An 18,858-nucleotide genomic window follows, 5' to 3' on the forward strand; every position below is an offset into this window, starting at 1 on the left:
CAGGAAAAAGGAGACAGGTAAATTTGCAGCAAGTTGTGGTTTTTTGGAGGTTTAATTTGAAACCAAGTTAGGTTTAAGTTTGTTGGTGTCTCTGGCATCTCCTCACTGTTACATCGTTGGTGGTGGCTTAAATAATGGATGTATGTTCTGTATTGTTTTATTAATACTATTGTTACAAGTTTGTCATGGCTTTCAGATAGAATAATAAACTTATGAACTGAAACCGAAACTGAACTTACTGAAACAACCAAAAACAAAAACAAAAACTTGTATCTTGTGGAAAGTGTACATAAAAGAGGCATACATTTGTGAAAATAACAAACAAAAATTACATTAGGGTAAATTGCTTGCATAGATAGATAGATAGATAGATAGATAGATAGATAGATAGATATGGGGAAATGTCCACTAAAATGCTGAGGAATGGAAGAAATTGAGAGAAATCGAAATTGACCAAGACTCATCCATTCTGTTCCTGAGCCCACTAATACTCAACCTTGTGTAGTAATATGGCTCTGCATTTCCACCCCATGCCATATTTTCATATTATAGTTGATAATTAGAGCTATTGGTGACCCCTTCGGACTGATTCCATGGCTGCTAGTTTCTACTTGAGCTTTTGGAGGAGTTTCTACCACAACCCCAAAGTCTATTCTCTTTTTATAACCCCAGAAAAGCAGGAACTGTGCTGTAGAGTTATTATTCCAGCCATTTCTCTGCAACAGTTACTTCCCATTTCAAAAGCTTGAGAAATGGAGACGTCAAGAGCTTTTTATCTTCATTGTTCCCCGAACGGACTGTTGCTTTCTTGCAAACTCGCCTGTGTCATTTAAATAGGTAAACTGAATGCTGACGCACAGAAACAGAACAAAGATGTTCACACTCAAAGACCAAAAAAAATGGGAAAGTGCCCTTTGTCTCCTCTTCTCTGCCACCAGTACAAAGCTGTGTGAGCTTTATTTGTGTCATCTGAAGTCTCTGCAGCTGTGCTTACCTGGGGATCTGCTTTCCAGAAGGAGAGAAGCCTCTGGATCTGGAGGGCTGGAAGATGCAGACCATCCCAGGTTTCATCCTTGGCATCTTCAGGTAAGGCTGGGAAAGATATCTATAAGAAACCCTGGAGAGCTGCAGCTGCAAATGAACAAAATATTGTCTTCAGTGTTGGCTGGTGAACATTGAGACTGGTAGGGCAGAAGGCAGGGAGACAAACAGCAGGTGGCGCCAGAACCAATGCCAGGCAGAACCACCGCCTGACTGGTTGTAAATAAGAAGACAGACAACTGGTTCTCAGAGTGGTTTTAACAACCAATCCCTCTTCCCAGTGAACTCTGGGAACTGTAGCTCTGGGAGGGGAATAGGGGCCTCCTAATAACTCCCCAAACTCTTAGCAAACTGCAGTCCCCAGAATTCTATGTGGGGAGCCAAGACTGGTTAAATGTATGGTGCGAATATGGCCTGTGTGAAGAGATACTTCATTTTGTCTGTCTTGAACTTTCCCCCCATTCAGCTTTATTGCATGGCTCCACTGGATTCCAGTAATATGACAGAACAGGGGAGGGCGTCACCCTGTCCCTTTTCTCCACTACTGCTCCATTGTAGGCATTTCTTATAAGCCCATGATCAGTGTGTGGATGTCAGGGAGCAGAGCCAGACCTCCAGACCTCACTCCCAATGATCAGCAAACACCCACAGGTTGAGTTTATTCCATAAGGCAGGCGTAGGGGAAGTTATCACCATCCGTGATCCTGATGGTCTTGGGATCACTGAGATCCAGTGTGGTGTAATGGCCAGAGTACTAGACTAGGACCTGGGAGCCCCAGGTTCAAATCCTCACTCAGCCATGAAACTCACAGGCTGACATTGTGCTAGTCACTGTTTCTTGGCCTTAACCAAGAAGAGATGTTGGGAGTGGGAGAGAACAGTGTTTGCCACTTTGAGCTCCTTAATGGAAAAGGTGGGATATGAATCTAATAATTAAAATTAAAATCCACAGACGGGGAGAAAGGATAGGTTTAGCTTGCACACTAATTTTTGACTGCTACAATGTAATATTCATATATCCTATATTAATGCAGGGATAGCCAACGTGATGCTCTCCAGATGTTTTGGACTACAACTTACATGAGCTCCAGCCACCATGGTCCCAACATCTCCAGGTAGGACTGGGAAATAATCTTGTCTAAAACCTGAGAGCAGGTATGGGAAAATGTTGGCCTACCAGATGTTCCTGAACAAGAACTGCCATCACTCCCGATTGTTGGCCATGCGTACTAGGGCTGATGGGAGTTATAGTTCAGCAGCACCTGGAATGTCAAAGTTTCCCCATTCCTTCCGCAGAGAGCCGCTGCCAGTAAGTATAGCCTGATATCAGGTACCTGAAGCCCCTTACCTGTTGTATTACTACAATTCCCATCACCCCCTGACCATTGACCAACAACAACTGGAAGACTGCAGGTACAACACTCTTGCTTTGAAGGATTTCAGCATTGTAGCAGCTTAGAACCAGTTGGTAGAGGAGCAGACACTGTAGGTTAGATGCAATTATAGTTTTCCTCAGACCCATTGCAATTAATGGCCATGCCTAATATAGTTCCATTGATTTCAGTGGGACTACTCTGCATAGAATTCAGTAGGATACAGCCCTGCATTAAGGATAGGGGATAAATCCAGGGTTGTTGGTTTTTTTTTAGTATTTTAATGGGAAACCATCTAATTCACATTTTTCAAACCAATATGCGAAACCTTTCTCCTTCAAAATTCACCCTTCACCAAATTTTGCAGTACAGTTCTCCAGCCAGCCAGTGTGTACCAGAATGCCAACATTAGGGGGAAATGTACATAAGAATGCATACATTAAAGAAGAAAACAACTCACAGAAGTGCTTTATGTTAGAGAAAATTCTTGCAGAAGTGTGGATGACATGCATTCAGAAATGTGCGTGTTGGGGAGAAATGCACACCAAACCAATGTCATTTTTTTTCATGAGGATTAAAAAAAATAAATGAAAATTGCTGCAAAAAATGTGGAGACTGGAAAAATGAGAAACTGAAATGGACAGATCCATCATTTCCTGCATTTGTGAAATAAGCAGAGTTGGGAGGTGAGCATCAAAGGACAGCACAGAAACTCTCCAAACTAATGAAGCACATCCATCCATCACTCCGCCCCCCACTTTTCCTCTTAAGAGCAACACCTGTAAGCATGCAAATGATGTAAGAGCTGTCAAATACCTTGGGGTTTGCTGCTTCATGTTCACTCTTATCCTCCTGCCTCTGTCAATCATTACCCAAGCTGTGTGTCCCTTAGAAGGTGGAGTCTTCTTGCAATAAGATTAAAAAGAAAAAAAAAAGAAAGGTGAGAGGAAATGTCATAGGGTTTTGCCCTATTTGGCAAGCAGCTCAGATAAGCCACCCCAGGCTTATCTGTATGTATGTATGTACATTCAGGAGACAGTTGCTCTTGCAACTTTCTTGCTTGAAGTCCCTAAAGATCTTTCACAACCCCATTTGCAGCTGACCCCTCCTCCCTTCATCCTCTTTGCACAGAAGATACGGCCCCTTATAGCAATGCATGCATTCTGAAGACTGCTAGGGGGTTGTTTTCTTTTTGTCCTATTCTGCTGTGCCTGGATGTTGCAGTCCTGTCTGTCTTCTGCCTGTGACCGCTGCCATGCACCACTCTGAAGCTGACAGCTCCCTGTTGATCTACATGGGTGCAGTGGTGCTGTACGGAGGGACGATCCTTTACCGAGCCAAAAAGAACTGTGTGGAGAAGGCAAAACCCTTTTCCTGGGGTCTCCTCTTGCTCCTTGCTTCAGGAGTCCTGTGTTTCGCCACACTGAGAAGTTACCTGGGCTTGAGTTTCTTCTCGCTGATCTGCTTCCTCTTCTGCATTTATACATCTGATCAAGCCCTGCTCCCTGTGGACCGCAAAGCAGTACTCATCACAGGTAAGGAGAAGGAAGAACTTTGGCTTTTGTTAGCTCTTGAGAGAATCTGTAAAACTTTTACATTACTCAGTTGTCTCTGAATTAGCACAGTTTTGGCTCTCTTTCATCCCCAAGGCTTGCACCCTTTTATTTATTAGCATCCATTTCTCTACAGGCAGGGGCCTTTTTCTGGTGCAGAAATATCAGGCTGTTTGCTCCAATCAGGAACCATATGAAATTTCTACCTTCTTAGCAGCACAGAACTGTGTATGTTCTCACTCCTTAAGTAAGCATTCATCAAGACAGCGTGAGAATTACTGGAGGTCTGAACTGTGAATTGAGTTACGATGGCGGAGTTGGGAATTTCTACCTGGGCTTTTTATTCAGAATGAGCTGGTGGCTCTGTAGCTAAAAGAGAACCTAGGTTTACTTTCTGCAAATTTGGATAAAGCAAAGCATTAGAGTGGGGAAAAACACAATTTCATTTTTGACACAGATCTTTAAATGGTGCGTCAGACTTGATGGATTGTGGCAAAACTGCTTCCAATGACAAAACACTATGCACCCAGATGCAGATTACTTATTTGCTTGTGGGGTTATCTTGTTAAAAAAGGACACTGATATTCATTGGTCCCAGTGAGGTGGGCGGGAGAGGAAAGAGAAGGAAAATCCATCAATGGTTTCTAAAATAAATAAATAAGAGTCATTCACAAGGAACACCAGCAGACAGAACACAATGTTCACTTACAAACTCTTGCATGCCTGTTTTCTGCATTATGCTGGAAGGTTGAGGCACACTGTGTTTCAGCAACACCTGGCTCATCTTTGGATGTTAGGTGCAGGAAAAAAATTTCTCTCTTTCTTCATTTAAAAGGTTGGCGCTGAGTCACTAACAACTGTGAACCAGATTGTTGGAGAGTTCCGGAGAGACGCTCCTCAGTCTAAGTGTACCAAATTAGGCAAACAAGTGATAGAATCACATCTGCAGCCTGTGTTCCCGTCGTAATTGTCCCAGCCAAGTTCTGTGTTGTGTTGAAGCAGATGCAATACAAGAAGGGACAAGCAGGGAGAACGAGAACAAGGGGTTTAATCAGAAGACATAGGCTTAAAAACTGATCATAGCCACCCTCTAGATTACTCATGCTTTACAGGATGATATCTGGACATTTTTATTCGTCTTTTTTAAAAAACAAAACAAAACAAAACCCTATCATTATTAAAGTGCCTCATTTCATTTGTCATTGACATTGAGTTCCCCACCCCCACCCCAAAATAACTTCAGGCCCCCCACACACACCCCACCAACACCACTTTGCAAATTTAAATTCTCCCACCTGAGCATAGAGGGTAGATTTAACCATTTTCTTCCCCTGCTGCAGCCTTCAGGGACATCTCTTTCTGAAGCTGGAGTTTGTATTTGGGAGGAAATCTCTCACTGACAGCAGCTGGGAATTCACCTCTAAAGCAAATTCCAAGTTCAGTGGAGGGATGTTACTCAAGGCTGCATGAGGGGGAAGGAATGACTTCCTCTCCCTCCCATGTCCCCTCCTTCGTTCCCTTTCACTGGTGCTCCTCCTCATCTGCCTCCCGCTGGTCTAGCATTGTGCAAGCATAGCTGCCAAGTCTCCCGTTTCCCCCGGGAAATCCCCGTTTTTCCAGCTGTTCCTAGCTGAAAAAACTAGGATTTTTTTTTTGTTTTTTCCCGGTTTATTCTGGCGCGGTGGCCATTTTGGAACTGGGCGGAGCATGCTCAGAAGCGACTTTTGATGCTGCTCTGCCAAGTTCCAAAATGGCTGCAGCGCGACTTCTGGTGCAGTGGCCATTTTGGAACTGGGCACAGCAGCAGCAAAAGTCACTTCTGAGCATGCTCCGCCCCTTTCCAAAATGGCCACCACGCTACTTCCGGTATGCTACTTTTGGTCCGGTCCCTTATTTTTCAGAGAGGAACTTGGCAGGTATGTACTGCTTGGCCCCTTCCACCGCCCTGACCTGACGACTGCTCCTCCCCCCTTCTCCTCTGGGCAAGGGGCTGGAGCTGTGGCTCGTCACCCATGGAAGCCAGCCATCTACCCCTGGAACCTGCCCGTCTATATGAGTCATGGGGAATAGCAGCTCCAGATGCCGAATTCAGGGAAACCCCCCCCCCACAAAAGGTGGGAGGATTTGGTGTCCCTGAGAGTGTATGTATCCCCCCACCCCCAACCTTACCTGCCCTTTATTTTGACCGACCTGTCCCATATTTTGCCTAACGAAAGGTGGCAATTCTAGTCTCCACTGTTCATTCCAGGGAAACCAAATATTCGATAAGCACCTGGAACCCCTTAGAGTTTACGGCCCTTGCCTGGCTAATTCAAGATTTGGATCCTCATTTAGATTTTAACCCTTGCTGGGTCCAGGAATCAGAAGAAACTAACCAGTTTCCTGACTGAGCGTTTACTTAAGTGCAGAACAACAGTATTACTATAAATCAGAACAATATAGGTGTTCACCAGCACTGCTCAAATCAACATTCCCATAATTTTAGAGATATCAGCTCTCAGCTACGCCTTATTGTTCCTTTTCTGTATGCAAAGAATGACTTCCAGATATCATCTGAGCACAGTGTACCTTCTTTGGTGGCCAGAGCAATCTGAAAACAAGTCACGCGGGGATGCATAAGCAATGGTGAAGAAATGCAGAAAGTGTTGTGTTAAAAAAAAATTAAAATGCTAAGCAATAGTAATGTTAGCATAGCATAGCCCTGGATGGGAAAAAGTCTGTCTTTGAAGTGTAATGATGCCCTCAAGCAGGACATGAGTGCAAGAGCACTCTGCCCGCCTGTGATCTCCTCATAGTGGAGGTAGAACATAGCCATTGTGGCTATGAGTTTTTGATAGCCTTATCCTCCCTGAGTTTGTCTAATAGCCTTATAATGACATCCCAGTTGGCAGCTTCCACTGCCTCCTGTGGGAGTGAGTTCCATCATTTAATCATGCACTGCAAGAAGTACTTTCTTTTCTGTGTCTTGAATGGATGAAGGATGGAGAAATGAGTGTGGAGTTGTGTGTGTAGAAACCATTGGCTTTTGCATGGCTGGAACACAGTCTTATTTTTCTCCTTTGGCATGCATCTCCTAGGGGATTCCCCATGACAGAAGGCAGGTCTTGGAATGAAAAAGGTTCCTTATACCTCCACTGCTTTCTCTCTCTCTCTCTCTCTCTCTCTCTCTCTCTCTCTCTCTCTCTCTCACGCTGTCTGCTGTGTTGGAAACATAAATGAGTGCTGTATTATTGCCAGCTCAAATATTTAGCTTGTGGCTTAGTTTGCAGTTTTGTTCCTTTATTGATTGTGTTTATTTTAATAATTGCATCCTGCTTTGAGAATTATGATGGTTATAAGTCAAGGCCATGAGTAGCATAAATAAATAGAAGAAGTCATCCTTTACAGGAAGCGATAGTGGCATTGGACATGCATTGGCGAAGTACCTTGACCGTTTAGGATTCACCGTGTTTGCCACCGTTCTGAATGAGAAAGGACCTGGTGCAGAAAAACTGAGGCAGTCCTGCTCAGGTAGACTTTTTGTTCTGCAACTAGACATCACCAATTCGGCGCAGATTAAAGAAGTGTACCTTGAAGTAAGAAAGAAGTTGCAAGGTGGAGGTATGTGCTGTGAAGGGAGTGTACATAATCCTCGTGGGTGTTGCTTGTGATCTGAAATGACCGTTTTGCAAAGTTTCAAATATTATCTTGGTTGATCTAGGCCTCAGGATTCCAACACTCCTATTTCAGCGCTTTTGATGGCTATCAGCGATGGCTATTTTCTGCAATGGTTCTGAATACCAATTGCTGGAAACGACAGAAGGGGAGAGGGCTGCTCTTGTGCTCAGATCCTGCTTTCTTGTTTCCCACAGGCACCTGGTTGGCCATTGTGAGAAAAGGATGCTGGACTATGTAGGCCATTGACTTGATCCAGCAGGCTCTTCTTATTATCTGAAAGCTGAGCCAACATAATTCACAATATGTAACCAAAGCACAGCCAGCCTTTGAAACTTACCTTTCTTCTGCACTTTGCAGTGTACTGTATTTCTGCAGCCATGCAATGCACAAAAAAGCATGTGCTGGGCTAAAGTGCCCATAAAAAGACATAGAGTCATGAAAATTACACACACAAATGCATTGCGTATTATATAAAATACATAAAAGCCCCTTGCACAGACTTTAAAATACAAGCATCCATTATAAGAATGCACCATGAAACAGTCCCACTAAAACATAAAAAGTGTCCTCAATTAAAATTAACAAGAATCCTATAAAAGCAACACAGTAGTTAGTAATACAGTGGTACCTTGGGTTACAGATGCTTCAGGTTACAGACTCCACTAACCCAGAAATAGTACCTCAGGTTAAGAACTTTGCTTCAGGATGAGAACAGAAATCGTGTGGTGGCGGTGGCGGTGGAAGGCCCCATTAGCTAAAGTGATACCTCAGGTTCAGAACAGTTTCAGGTTAAGAACGCACCTCCAGAACAAATCAAGTTCTTAACCAGAGGTACCACTGTACTTTAATAATGGATGCTTGTATTTTAAAGTCTGTGCAAGGGGTTGTTATATGTTGTAAACTGCACAGAAGTCAATTTCAGCATAAAACACGCAGAAGCCTATTTTAGCATTGAGCAACATAGAAATTAATACCAGCTGCCTGTTGCTTCCTCCCGTCTGCAGTCAGATGTTGTCAAATCAACTATCAAATGCTATATGTCAAGATGTTCTCAGATACTGACACTTCAACATCCTTGGGTCAAAGGCTGCTGTTAATTAGCACATATATCTGCTGCATATTTGGAGACAATTCAGCGTGAGGGATGGATTGATCAATCCATTTTTGTTTCTCTGTGGGGGTTTTTAAGTCTTCATGAAAATTTTAAAACATTTTAGTGCAAATTGTTCACTATATACACATCCTTGTATGCAATTCTGCCTGGTATACACATTGTTGCAAAGCCATATCCCTGTAATCAGTGCTGTTTTTCTAGAAAAAAAGAGGTGCCAGAGCTCACCATGAACCGTCTCCCTTGTTGTCTTAGAATGGCAATGGCACCCACCTAAGAGTTGCCGGAGCTGAGCTCCTGTGAGCTCCAGCTGAAAAAAAAATATTCCCTGGATTCTTTTATGGTATTCTCATTAATTTTTCTGTTTTATGGACACTTTCCACTAATGTATTTTATAGACATTAGTTGCTTGGCACTTTCCAAACCAACATGCAAATGGAACCACAGCCATCTTTTGAAATTTGCATTTTCCCCAGTTTTTCAATGTAGGTCTCCAGCTGTGTAAGCCAACTAATCTATATAATAATGCGTACAGTAGGGTACAATAAGCATAAAAGACATGTATTAGTTAAACCTTCTTGCAAAAAAAAAGCATTACATTACAGAAAATTGTATTGCAAAAAAAGGTATATCTTAGGCAGAAATGCGTGCAAAAATTTGTATATTATGAGAAATTTGAATTAAAATCCTGATGAATTCTCATGATGACTTTTTCTTTGAGAAAAATCTTGAACAAAGGTGCTGAACTGAAGAATGGGGGGGGGGGAGAGAAAGTGAGAGCAGCTGAAACTGTCAGATTTGTATAGCCTTGTTGTCTTCTTCCTTGCCAGATCTCTGGGGTGTCATCAACAATGCAGGGGTCCTGGGTCTCATGGGAGATGGTGAACTGCTCCCTATGCATTCTTACAAGCAGTGCATGGATGTCAATTTCTTCGGTCCCGTTGAACTATCAAAAGCATTCTTGCCATTGCTCCGCAAGTCCAAAGGAAGGCTTATTAACATTTCAAGCATGGCAGGTGAGTCAAATAAAATAAGTTCACGCCATTCATATATTTACAGACTTGCTATTCTTGGATAGCTGTTCTCTGCTCACCATCCTGCTGTCTTTACTCCTGTCACAGATGCCCAGTGTGGTAGGATTCCCAGTTGAAAACTCCACTCCTGCAATGCTGTAATGCAAAAACAGCAACAACAATGTGCAAGTCAAGATTGAATGGATGGAAAATAGGACAGAGCACACTAGGGCAGGCTTCCATATAACTGTCTACCCTGTTTCTCATATTTTAAGACATACCCATAAAATAAGCCATAGCAGGATTTTTAAGCATTCAAGGAATATAAGCCATACCCCGGAAATAAGACATAGTGATAGGCACAGCAAGCCATAGTGTGTTTTTTTGAGGAAAAAATAAATATAAGACGTGTCTTATAATATGAGAAACACAGTAGTCTGGAAGTGGTGGTTGCTGGGATGGAGACCACAGCCTTCATGGTTAGACTCAAACTTCCTTCCCCCCCCCCAAGAGGAGAAAGATGGGTTCCCAGCTCCCCATAGAAAAACAATTGAGAAATCTGAGGTTTTAGCATAGCTGGCATCAGATAACATAATGTTCCACCACACAAAGGTAACAGCAAAGGCCAATTCATCTAACTTACATCTTCTTTCATATGACTAGTGTGATGATGATGATTAATATTAACACTGTGATTATTTTACTGCTCACAGATTTTGGCACTCCATCCCAAGAGACATTCGACTGGCTCTCTCCTTGTTCCAGTTGATTTATTTATTTATGTTCCAACAGGCTTTGGGGAACTGACTGGCTATCATGAAAGGGATGGTGCCAGGCTATTTTTATTGGAATTATTTGTGTGGTTTTAATAGAGTTTGTATATGTACAGTGATGCCTCGCAAGACGAATTTAATTCATTCCGTGAGTCAATTCGTTTTGTGAAAAATTCATCCTGCGAATCGCTGTTTCCCATAGGAATGCATTGAAATTTCTTTTTTTGCCCATAGGAATGCATTAATTAAATTTCAATGCATTCCTATGGGAAACCGCGATTCGCAAGACGGATTTTTTGCAAAACGAATTCGTCTTGCGAGTCACCATCAGATTGCAAGACGCATTCGTCTTGCAAAAAGTTCGTCTTGCAGGGCATTCGCCTTGCGAGGTACCACTGTATATAGTTTTAGGTCTAACAACATTTTTTTAATGGTAGTTTTTTCTATGTTTTTGGTGGTTCCTATTCTTATATGTAAGCCTCTCGCCTTCTGTTGGATGTCATAGTTGCTGCACCCCCTGCTCTGCCCCAAAAGCTCTGTGCCTGGTACGATTGCACCATTCACGGTCCCCTAGATCTACCTTTGCACAGGTCAGAGCGAGAGCTTCTGCACCCCCTGATGCATACTGTTAAAGACATTCATTGCCCTTAGCTTTAATTTTTTGACGATTCCAATAAAGACAATGTAGTGATTTTACCAAACATATTACTTAAAAGTGGATCCTGTTTCACAGCCATAAGAAGATAACATTATGAGACGTGTTTCTACAGAATAAGGAGCAGCGCATTATGCATCTTTTAGAAATCTCACTTCTCTTTGGGGGCCTGTTAAACATTTGTAATAATGGGAACATGAGTTGCTTGAGGCACTGTTGTCCGCTAGCCAAGGAAATTTGTGTTAGAATCTCTTCAGACTGCAAGGTTTCCTTCCTGACAGTTGGGATTGATGAAGACAGGGTAAAGCGAGGCAATTGGAAACTTGCTAAAAATGTTTCTTCGCCTCCTGTCGGTTCCTTTAGGCTCCATCTCCAGCAATGGCAGGAGTCCAATTGCTGAGCCAAATGGCGTATGTATTCATCAATTTCAGCAGGTGAAAAGATCTGGTTTGTCAAAAGTGTCAGCATCGGTTTCGGTTTTGCAAAATGAGAAAACAGTCAAATGAAGAGCATTTGGAATGACAAGCTGATAAATATGCAACCAAAATATCCACAAACCCACTGACTAACTTCCTGTTGTGTGTGTGTACTTGTAGAGATCATGAAAAATGTAGTTGGGTTTGCATTATAATGGGAACCTTCCTCGTTTTCAATTTCCGGAAGAATACGTCAACAGAAATGCAGCTATACTTTGAAAGTTGTGCTTCTCCAAATTTTGCCAGCAAGTGCATATTAGAGAAAATTAGGGAAATGCATAATTTAGTGGGAATAACATACAAAGATGTGTTTATATTTGGAGAAACGGCTTGCAAAAAAATGTGAATATTAGGCAAAATTGAATACAAAAGTTATGTGTACAAGCAAAAAGCAAACTGTTTGTACAGATGCATCCAGATCAGTGTTATATTTCTAGAAAAATAGGTGCCGGAACTTACCATGAACGCCTCCCTTGTTCTCTTATAATGGCACCTGAGAGGTGCTGGAATGGAGTTCTGGTAGTGCCGGCTGAAAAAAGAAGAAGCCCTTTTCAAGATTCTTACCACTTGGTGATCTACCAGTACACAAGGGCTATAACATTAAAACACAAAGAAAAAAGAATGTTGATGGAGTCACACTGAGATTGGCCTTTTTGTAGTGTTTTATTAGTGTATGTTTTCATTAGAGATGAATGAATATGTCAGTGTAGGACTCTTTCGGCTTCTGATTTTTCCAGCCTTAAAATCAGTTCTCTACATTTCCATAACAGATCACATAATTTTAAAAAGCCCCCATGAAAATTCATCAATACGTTAGGGCAAATTTCTCATAATATACATGTGTTTGTATGCAATTTTGCAAAATGTACACATTGCTGTGATTTCCCATAACATAATGCATTTAAATGTTATCTTCATTAATATGAGCATCTGCAGATATGTGGCAGATTGCCTGTTCTGGTCTGGGAATTAGAGTTAAGACTTTCTCCCAGTTAAACCAGAATTTGGGTGGAGTGTGATGCAGAACAGAGTGAACACTAGAACAATAAATTGAAGGGAACAGAGCAAACACATCCCTAGGGAAAACCTTAATGCAATGGTTTCATGTCAACTATGTATTCCTGGGGACACGTTGATTGGATTGGCAGTGACCATGCCTCTCCCCATAACATAGATTGTGTCATAGCCATTGTGCAACACCAATTCCCTCCGTGTCTATTGCAACAACAGTCACTGTTGCAGGAGAAACAGGGCTTAACTTTACCCTTCTGTGCATTCTTGTCACTGCCCTTTTGTTCCATTATACGCAGTATATAGCAATGAGCAGTATATAGTAATGAGGCTTAATGAAGTCAATATGACCTCAGTATTGGAATTAGCTAAGCAAGTTAAAGGGAAATAACTTGGATTTAACACGTATCTCCTGAGAACAAATAACTGAGATAGGCTGCTAATAAAGCAGAAATGCTTATCGTTCCATCTATCTTACTTCTTTGGAAAACTTTGAATTAGGTACCGTATATTCCGGCGTACAAGGCGACTGGGCGTATAAGACGACCCCCAAATTTTCGAGTTAAAATATAGAATTTGGGATATACTCTATATTTTAACTCGATTTCTCCTGCCACGCTGCCCATATCCAAAATGTCCGCAGCGCCAGAAATCGCTTCTGAGTATATGCGGACATGCTCAGACACGATTTCTGGCGCTGCTCGGTGAGTCCCTGGTTTAGCGCAGTGTGTGGGGGACTTGCTGAGCGGGCAGAACCCGGCATATAAGACGACCCCCAAATTTTGAAACGATTTTCCAGGGTTAAAAAGTCATCTTATACGCTGGAATATACGGTAATAAGAGAAGAGTTATTGCCTTCCTGTTGATATGCATTCAAACAAGTACATTCAGAGCTTCAACAATCAAAGGTACAGCTTTCTGAATTAAAATTTGGAGACATTCTCCATTCCAAAAAAAATAACTGCTGGAGCCTACCAAAGGCTTATCAAGTCCACCATCCTTTTTCCGCACCTTCCAAACCAAGAGACAAAGTCTTTACAACCTCTAAATTTTGTCCTGCAGCTCTCCAACCAAAGGATGTGTATTTAAAAATGTGTAGCAATGTATTATTTTAGTGCGAAATTGCTTGGAAATAATGCATATGTTGGGCAAAATTGGGTACAAAAATGCATATATTAGGAGCAATGTACACGAAAATGAATAGGAATTTCCATGCAGGCTATATCTAACGTGGACACGTATGTTGTCATTATCCCTCCACCAGCTCCATTGAATGCCAAAATCCAGTTGTTTTGAAGGGAAAAGGAGACTAACAAATCAGATTTTGCTTTTAGCTGGCAAGGACTTGTATACTTCTCTGTTTATTTTGTGGTTGCTAGCAAGCAGCTCCCTCCACACCCCGTATTTGACCTTAGCCTAAATTTGAGCTATGCTTCAGTCTCAGGAGGCTGTTTTTATTGCTCCCATAGGAGGTATCCCCATGCCAGGCCTCGCTGCCTACGGTTCATCCAAAGCAGCCCTATCCATGTTTTCTGGAGTCATGAGGCAAGAGCTCTCCAAATGGGGCATTAAAGTATCTGTGCTTCATCCATCAGGCTTCAAGACATGTAAGTTTCTGGCACTTCGCCTGGTTATCTAGCTCATGATGGTGGTGGTGGGGATCTCCTTGGAGTCCTTACAGCCAAAACCATGAATGACACAGAAACACCAGTGTCACCCACAAGATTGTGCAAAGCCTGTATGTTATGTACTGAGCTGAATCCTAGAACAATAGGATTCAGAATCAGCAGGAGCTACCCAATCCAACTCCAGGTGGAAGTGAATCCGCAACCTGATTGGCCTGCTGGAGCAGCCAATCAGGCGGCTGGCAGAAGTGAATCTGCTACCTGATTGGCCTGTAGGAGCAGCCAGTCAGGCTGCAGGCAAAAGTCAATCCACAATATAATTGGCCCACAGGTGTAGCCCTGAAGTAGCCAATCACGCAAGGCCCATTGTGTAAATAATGTATATAAGCAGATGGTTTTGGGAAAAGAGCCATTCTTCTTCTCCTCTTCTCCTTGATAACTATGAGCTGAATAAAGAGCATGAAATTCACTCTTGACTCCGAGTATATTTCACTGTACTTCGCTATTTAGGGTCCAGGTGGAGTCTTAGTGAAAGGTTGCAAAGGGCAACACTTCTGAGAGTTCATCAATCATCCTCAAAAGGAGCAGACTTTTATTTCCTCTTCCACAGAGGTGGCTGGCCTCAAAGGGTTGTCTCCTTATATAAATGCCAGTTTCCTAGAGGTCAATGGAAGACACCCCAAAACAACTTGGACTTATTAGATTCTAACCAGGCAGCTAATTCATTTGAGAAGGTTTATTCCCAAGGTATGGTGTCTTTGCCTGTTGTCTTTGCCCATGGAGTTTTCTTGGCAGGGATACTGGAGTGGCTTGCCAGTTCCTTCTCCAGGTGGATCACGTTTAGTCAAAACTCTCCACTATGACCTGTCCATCTTGGGTGGCCCTGCATGGCATAGCTCATAGCTTCTCTGAGTTATTCAAGCCCCTTCGCCACAACAAGGCATTGATCCATGAAGGGGATCTGGAAGGACAGATCGTGAACAGATCGTGAAGCTGAGGCTCCAGTACTTTGGCCACCTCATGAGAAGAGAAGAATCCTTGGAAAAGACCCTGATGTTGGGAAAGATTGAGGGCACTAGGAGAAGGGGACGACAGAGGACGAGATGGTTGGACAGTGTTCTCGAAGCTACGAACATGAGTTTGAACAAACTGCGGGAGGCAGTGCAAGACAGGAGTGCCTGGCGTGCTCTGGTCCATGGGGTCACGAAGAGTCGGACACGACTAAGCGACTAAACAACAAATGGTGTCTTTGAATAGCCTGTGAACTGGAATGTGCAAAAGGAAATGTGGTTAGCCGGATGATTTATCATGGTTGCGTCCCACCTGAAATAGATCTTTCCATTCCACATTATGTTTTTGAAGCATTTGTCTTGAGGTGGCAAATTGGAACCTGTGTGCGTGACTCAGAGGATAATTAAACCAGCACACATCAAGTCCAAGCATGCCATCACTTTCTCAGTCAAGATTTTTATGATAGCATTTATAAATAAGTGAACTAGTCTTCAACTATCCAGGGAACTCCTGAGACCACACACACACACACACACACACACACTAATATGGACTGGAGATTGGACAGTATCTGTTTGGCTCAGAGATTAGAACTAGAATAGGGAAAGTGGTGGAATTCACTCTAGGCAGACAGAACATCAAACTGACTCATAGCACACTTGTCTTCTCTCTTTCCAAAACATTAGTAGTAGTAGTAGTATACTGCCCTTTATCCACAGACGGGGTGGTTCACAACATACAAGTACAATATATAGAAACCAAAATATATAATAAAAATAAGGACAAAAGCAAACGAATACTCCTTCCCCTCCCACAACACATTTAAAAGGACATTCCTCAAAGAGCCTTAATTGCAGTGACTTTCTGCAGATTTCACCAATACTGGTATGTGTGTTAATAATTTTTAGAATAGGACATTTGTTCCTATATGATTTAGTCAGCTACAGTACTTTCATCATCTTCACTATCTGCTAACTGGGCACTGCTGAAATGTGTATTGTTTTCAGTTTGTGTCTCATTGATTTACTGTTGAGGCGATTAGCTTAGCGATTAAGCACCATTAACATCCATTGTTTTATCGTTAACATTTCTCTCACCTTTCTGTCCACCATGACTTTGCCAAACACACACAGAAAGGGCTGTCATTGTCCTACATCTTAATGTGGTATTTATTACTGTAACAAAAAAAAAAAAGAGCTTTACTTGTATTTTGTGAGCATCAAAATGTGAGATGTATGCAGATATTTTTCTAAGAACATTGATCATTATGACATTATAATAAATGATCGAAATTTATGCTTATTATTTTTCAGTATTAATACATGCAAAAATACAATATGCATTCAAAAATGACAAAAGGGTGGTAACTCCATTGGGATGTATGTGCCCATCACTTCCTCATTCTCACTTGAACAGACAGTAACCCTGAGGCAAGATGTATACTTCAGTGGGCAATTGCCAGCTCATTGAGTTGTCATCATAAAAAAATGTAAGCAAAAATGTTTTCAAAAGGCTAAAGGACCAGCTTGGGAATGATTTAAAATAGCAAAATGAGAACTGAAGCAAAAGGGTACAGACATTGAGTCCATGGAACAAGCTGGTACCAGGATTCAGATTACACCCCTAAACTAGCATGAATATGTTCCAATCTGTCACCTGGGGTAGTTCCTTTAGGAACCCCGTATTCCTCTTTTTCTAGTTATTTAATTTTCATCAGAATACCTAATGTCATATTATGAAGCCTCCAGCAGTGTTTTGTTCTGTCTTCCAGGTATCCAGGGAACTCCGGAGGTCTGGAATAAGGAAGAACGCACCCTTCTTGAGAATCTCATGCCTGACGTGAAGCAAGATTATGGTGAAGAGTACATCCTCAAGCTGAAGATGGCTCTCAATGCCATGCCATTGGCTTGCGGGTCAGATCTCTCCCCTGTCCTTTGTGATGTTTTACATGCATTATTGGCAGAGCACCCATGTGGTTTATACACTCCAGGCAAGAGCGCTTACATATTCCTTCTCATCTTCTGCTATTCTCCTCTCTGGTTTTATGACTTTTTCATGAGGAAAATTTTCAGCACCTCAGACATGCCCAGCGCTCTCAGAGCAGCAGAGAAAGAAAACAAGAACTTGTAGGCAGATACTGCCTGACTTAGTCATTTGTTTGTCAGGCTATTTAGCTGACTTGTGAGAGTTGGGAATATTGCATTTCATGTGTTAAAAACACATTGGGTGGATAAAAGAAGTGGGGAATGTTTAGATTTAAGACAGAAACCCTCTCTATCCTGTACATTTCACCTCTTATCTACTATTTTTGATACCTTTTTCTCTTGAGTTAGGCTGAACTGAAACTCCGTTTTAAACATTTTATTAAATTTCCAAATATAACAAAAATAAAATTAAAAACAATACAAAATCAAAACAAAAAAAGACTTCCCCCAGTCCCTTCCTTGATTCCATTGTTAATCAACGTACCACATGTCCATTGTAAAATTTGAGAACCATTTAAATTACTTATTATCCATTCATACAAAATTACAAGTAATCCTAAAACCCCGCTAATGTATTAACCTGTGTACAATGCTTCTGTATATATGCAATAAACATATTCCATTCTTCCTTAAATTCGTTGTTGTCTCTTCCTCTTAGCTTCATAGTCAATTTTGCCATTTCAGCACATTTCATTAATTTAACTTGCTAATCTTCTTTAGTTGGGACACCTACTTCTTTACAATGTTGTGATAATAATGTCCGTGCAGCTGTAGTTGCATACATAAATAAGTTCTTTTGTGATCTTGGTAAGTCCACTCCTGTAATTCCTAGTAGGAAAGTTTCTGATTTTTTAACAAAGGTTATTTTAAACATTGTCTTCAATTCATTATAAATCATTTCCCAATATTTCTTTATGATTTTGCAATGGAAAAATGTCCCTTTTGTTGTTTTACATTTCCAACACTTGCTTTCCTTAGTTTTGTACATTTTTGCTATTTATTATATTTTTATGTTTTTGCTAATTTAACTGGAGTTAGATACCATCTATACATCATTTTCATATACTGTAGTTTTCTTTAATCACCACACATGCTCTAAATTTTATCTCTTTTTCCATAGTTTTTCCCATTCCTCCATCTGGATATTGTGTCCCACATCTTGTGCCCATTTAATCATAACTGATTTAACCTCTTCATCTTTCGTTTCCCATTTTAACAACAGATTGTACATTTTCGATACCGTATTAATTTCATATCATTTTCTATCATTTCTCTCTTTTTATCCTTCTTAAATACTTCATTTAACTGAAAATATAGCAACCAATTTGTTACATTCTCTCCAACTTCGTTAAATTCTTTCAATTTTAATTGGTTTTCTGATTCAATTAATAACTCTCTATACGTAGCCCAATTAGTGTCCATATTTAAAGTTTTTTCCTGATATTGCATTTAACGGAGAACGCCACCATGGTGTTTTTTGTTCTAATAATTCTTTATACTTTTTCCAAACTTTAAAAATCACTTTCCTTATAATATGATTTCAAAAGTTTTGATGTACTCTGTCCTTTTCGTAC

General features: G+C 41.3%; 1 protein-coding gene and 1 long non-coding RNA gene across 4 annotated transcripts; one reads left to right on the forward strand and one right to left on the reverse strand.

The window, feature by feature from the left end:
- Positions 1-909: 909 nt before the first annotated feature.
- HSD17B2 (hydroxysteroid 17-beta dehydrogenase 2) lies at positions 910-17,918 on the forward strand. Of its 3 annotated transcripts, XM_060276064.1 has the most exons (7): positions 914-1,086; positions 2,076-2,156; positions 3,639-3,949; positions 7,355-7,567; positions 9,566-9,751; positions 14,133-14,270; positions 17,071-17,918. In XM_060276064.1, exons 1-7 carry the CDS (start codon positions 1,049-1,051, stop codon positions 17,427-17,429), a joined length of 1,326 nt encoding a protein of 441 aa, XP_060132047.1. In that variant the 5' UTR covers positions 914-1,048; the 3' UTR covers positions 17,430-17,918. The 3 variants fall into 3 exon arrangements, with proteins under 3 accessions (XP_060132048.1, XP_060132047.1, XP_034975245.2); XM_060276065.1 differs by lacking the exon at positions 14,133-14,270 and having other exon boundaries at positions 910-1,086; XM_035119354.2 differs by lacking the exon at positions 914-1,086 and having other exon boundaries at positions 2,110-2,156; positions 3,546-3,949.
- Positions 3,599-5,382, reverse strand: LOC132592335 (uncharacterized). Its single transcript, XR_009557795.1, has 2 exons — positions 5,263-5,382; positions 3,599-4,950 (listed from the first exon to the last, which is right to left on the reverse strand). It is a non-coding gene; the product is annotated as an uncharacterized LOC132592335 (long non-coding RNA).
- Positions 17,919-18,858: the final 940 nt, after the last annotated feature.

This window comes from Zootoca vivipara, chromosome 6 (genome assembly GCF_963506605.1).
Source record: "Zootoca vivipara chromosome 6, rZooViv1.1, whole genome shotgun sequence".
In the NCBI taxonomy this organism is placed as follows: domain Eukaryota; kingdom Metazoa; phylum Chordata; class Lepidosauria; order Squamata; family Lacertidae; genus Zootoca; species Zootoca vivipara.

What these genes read in the sequence shown, in the direction of transcription:
- HSD17B2 (XM_060276064.1), top strand. Translation starts at nt 1,049, where the DNA reads ATGCAGACCATCCCAGGTTTCATCCTTGGCATCTTCAG. An exon ending in CATGGTCCCAACATCTCCAG is followed by an intron (nt 2,157 to 3,638) that starts GTAGGACTGGGA and finishes TGGATGTTGCAG; the next exon opens with TCCTGTCTGTCTTCTGCCTG. An exon ending in CAAAGCAGTACTCATCACAG is followed by an intron (nt 3,950 to 7,354) that starts GTAAGGAGAAGG and finishes CATCCTTTACAG; the next exon opens with GAAGCGATAGTGGCATTGGA.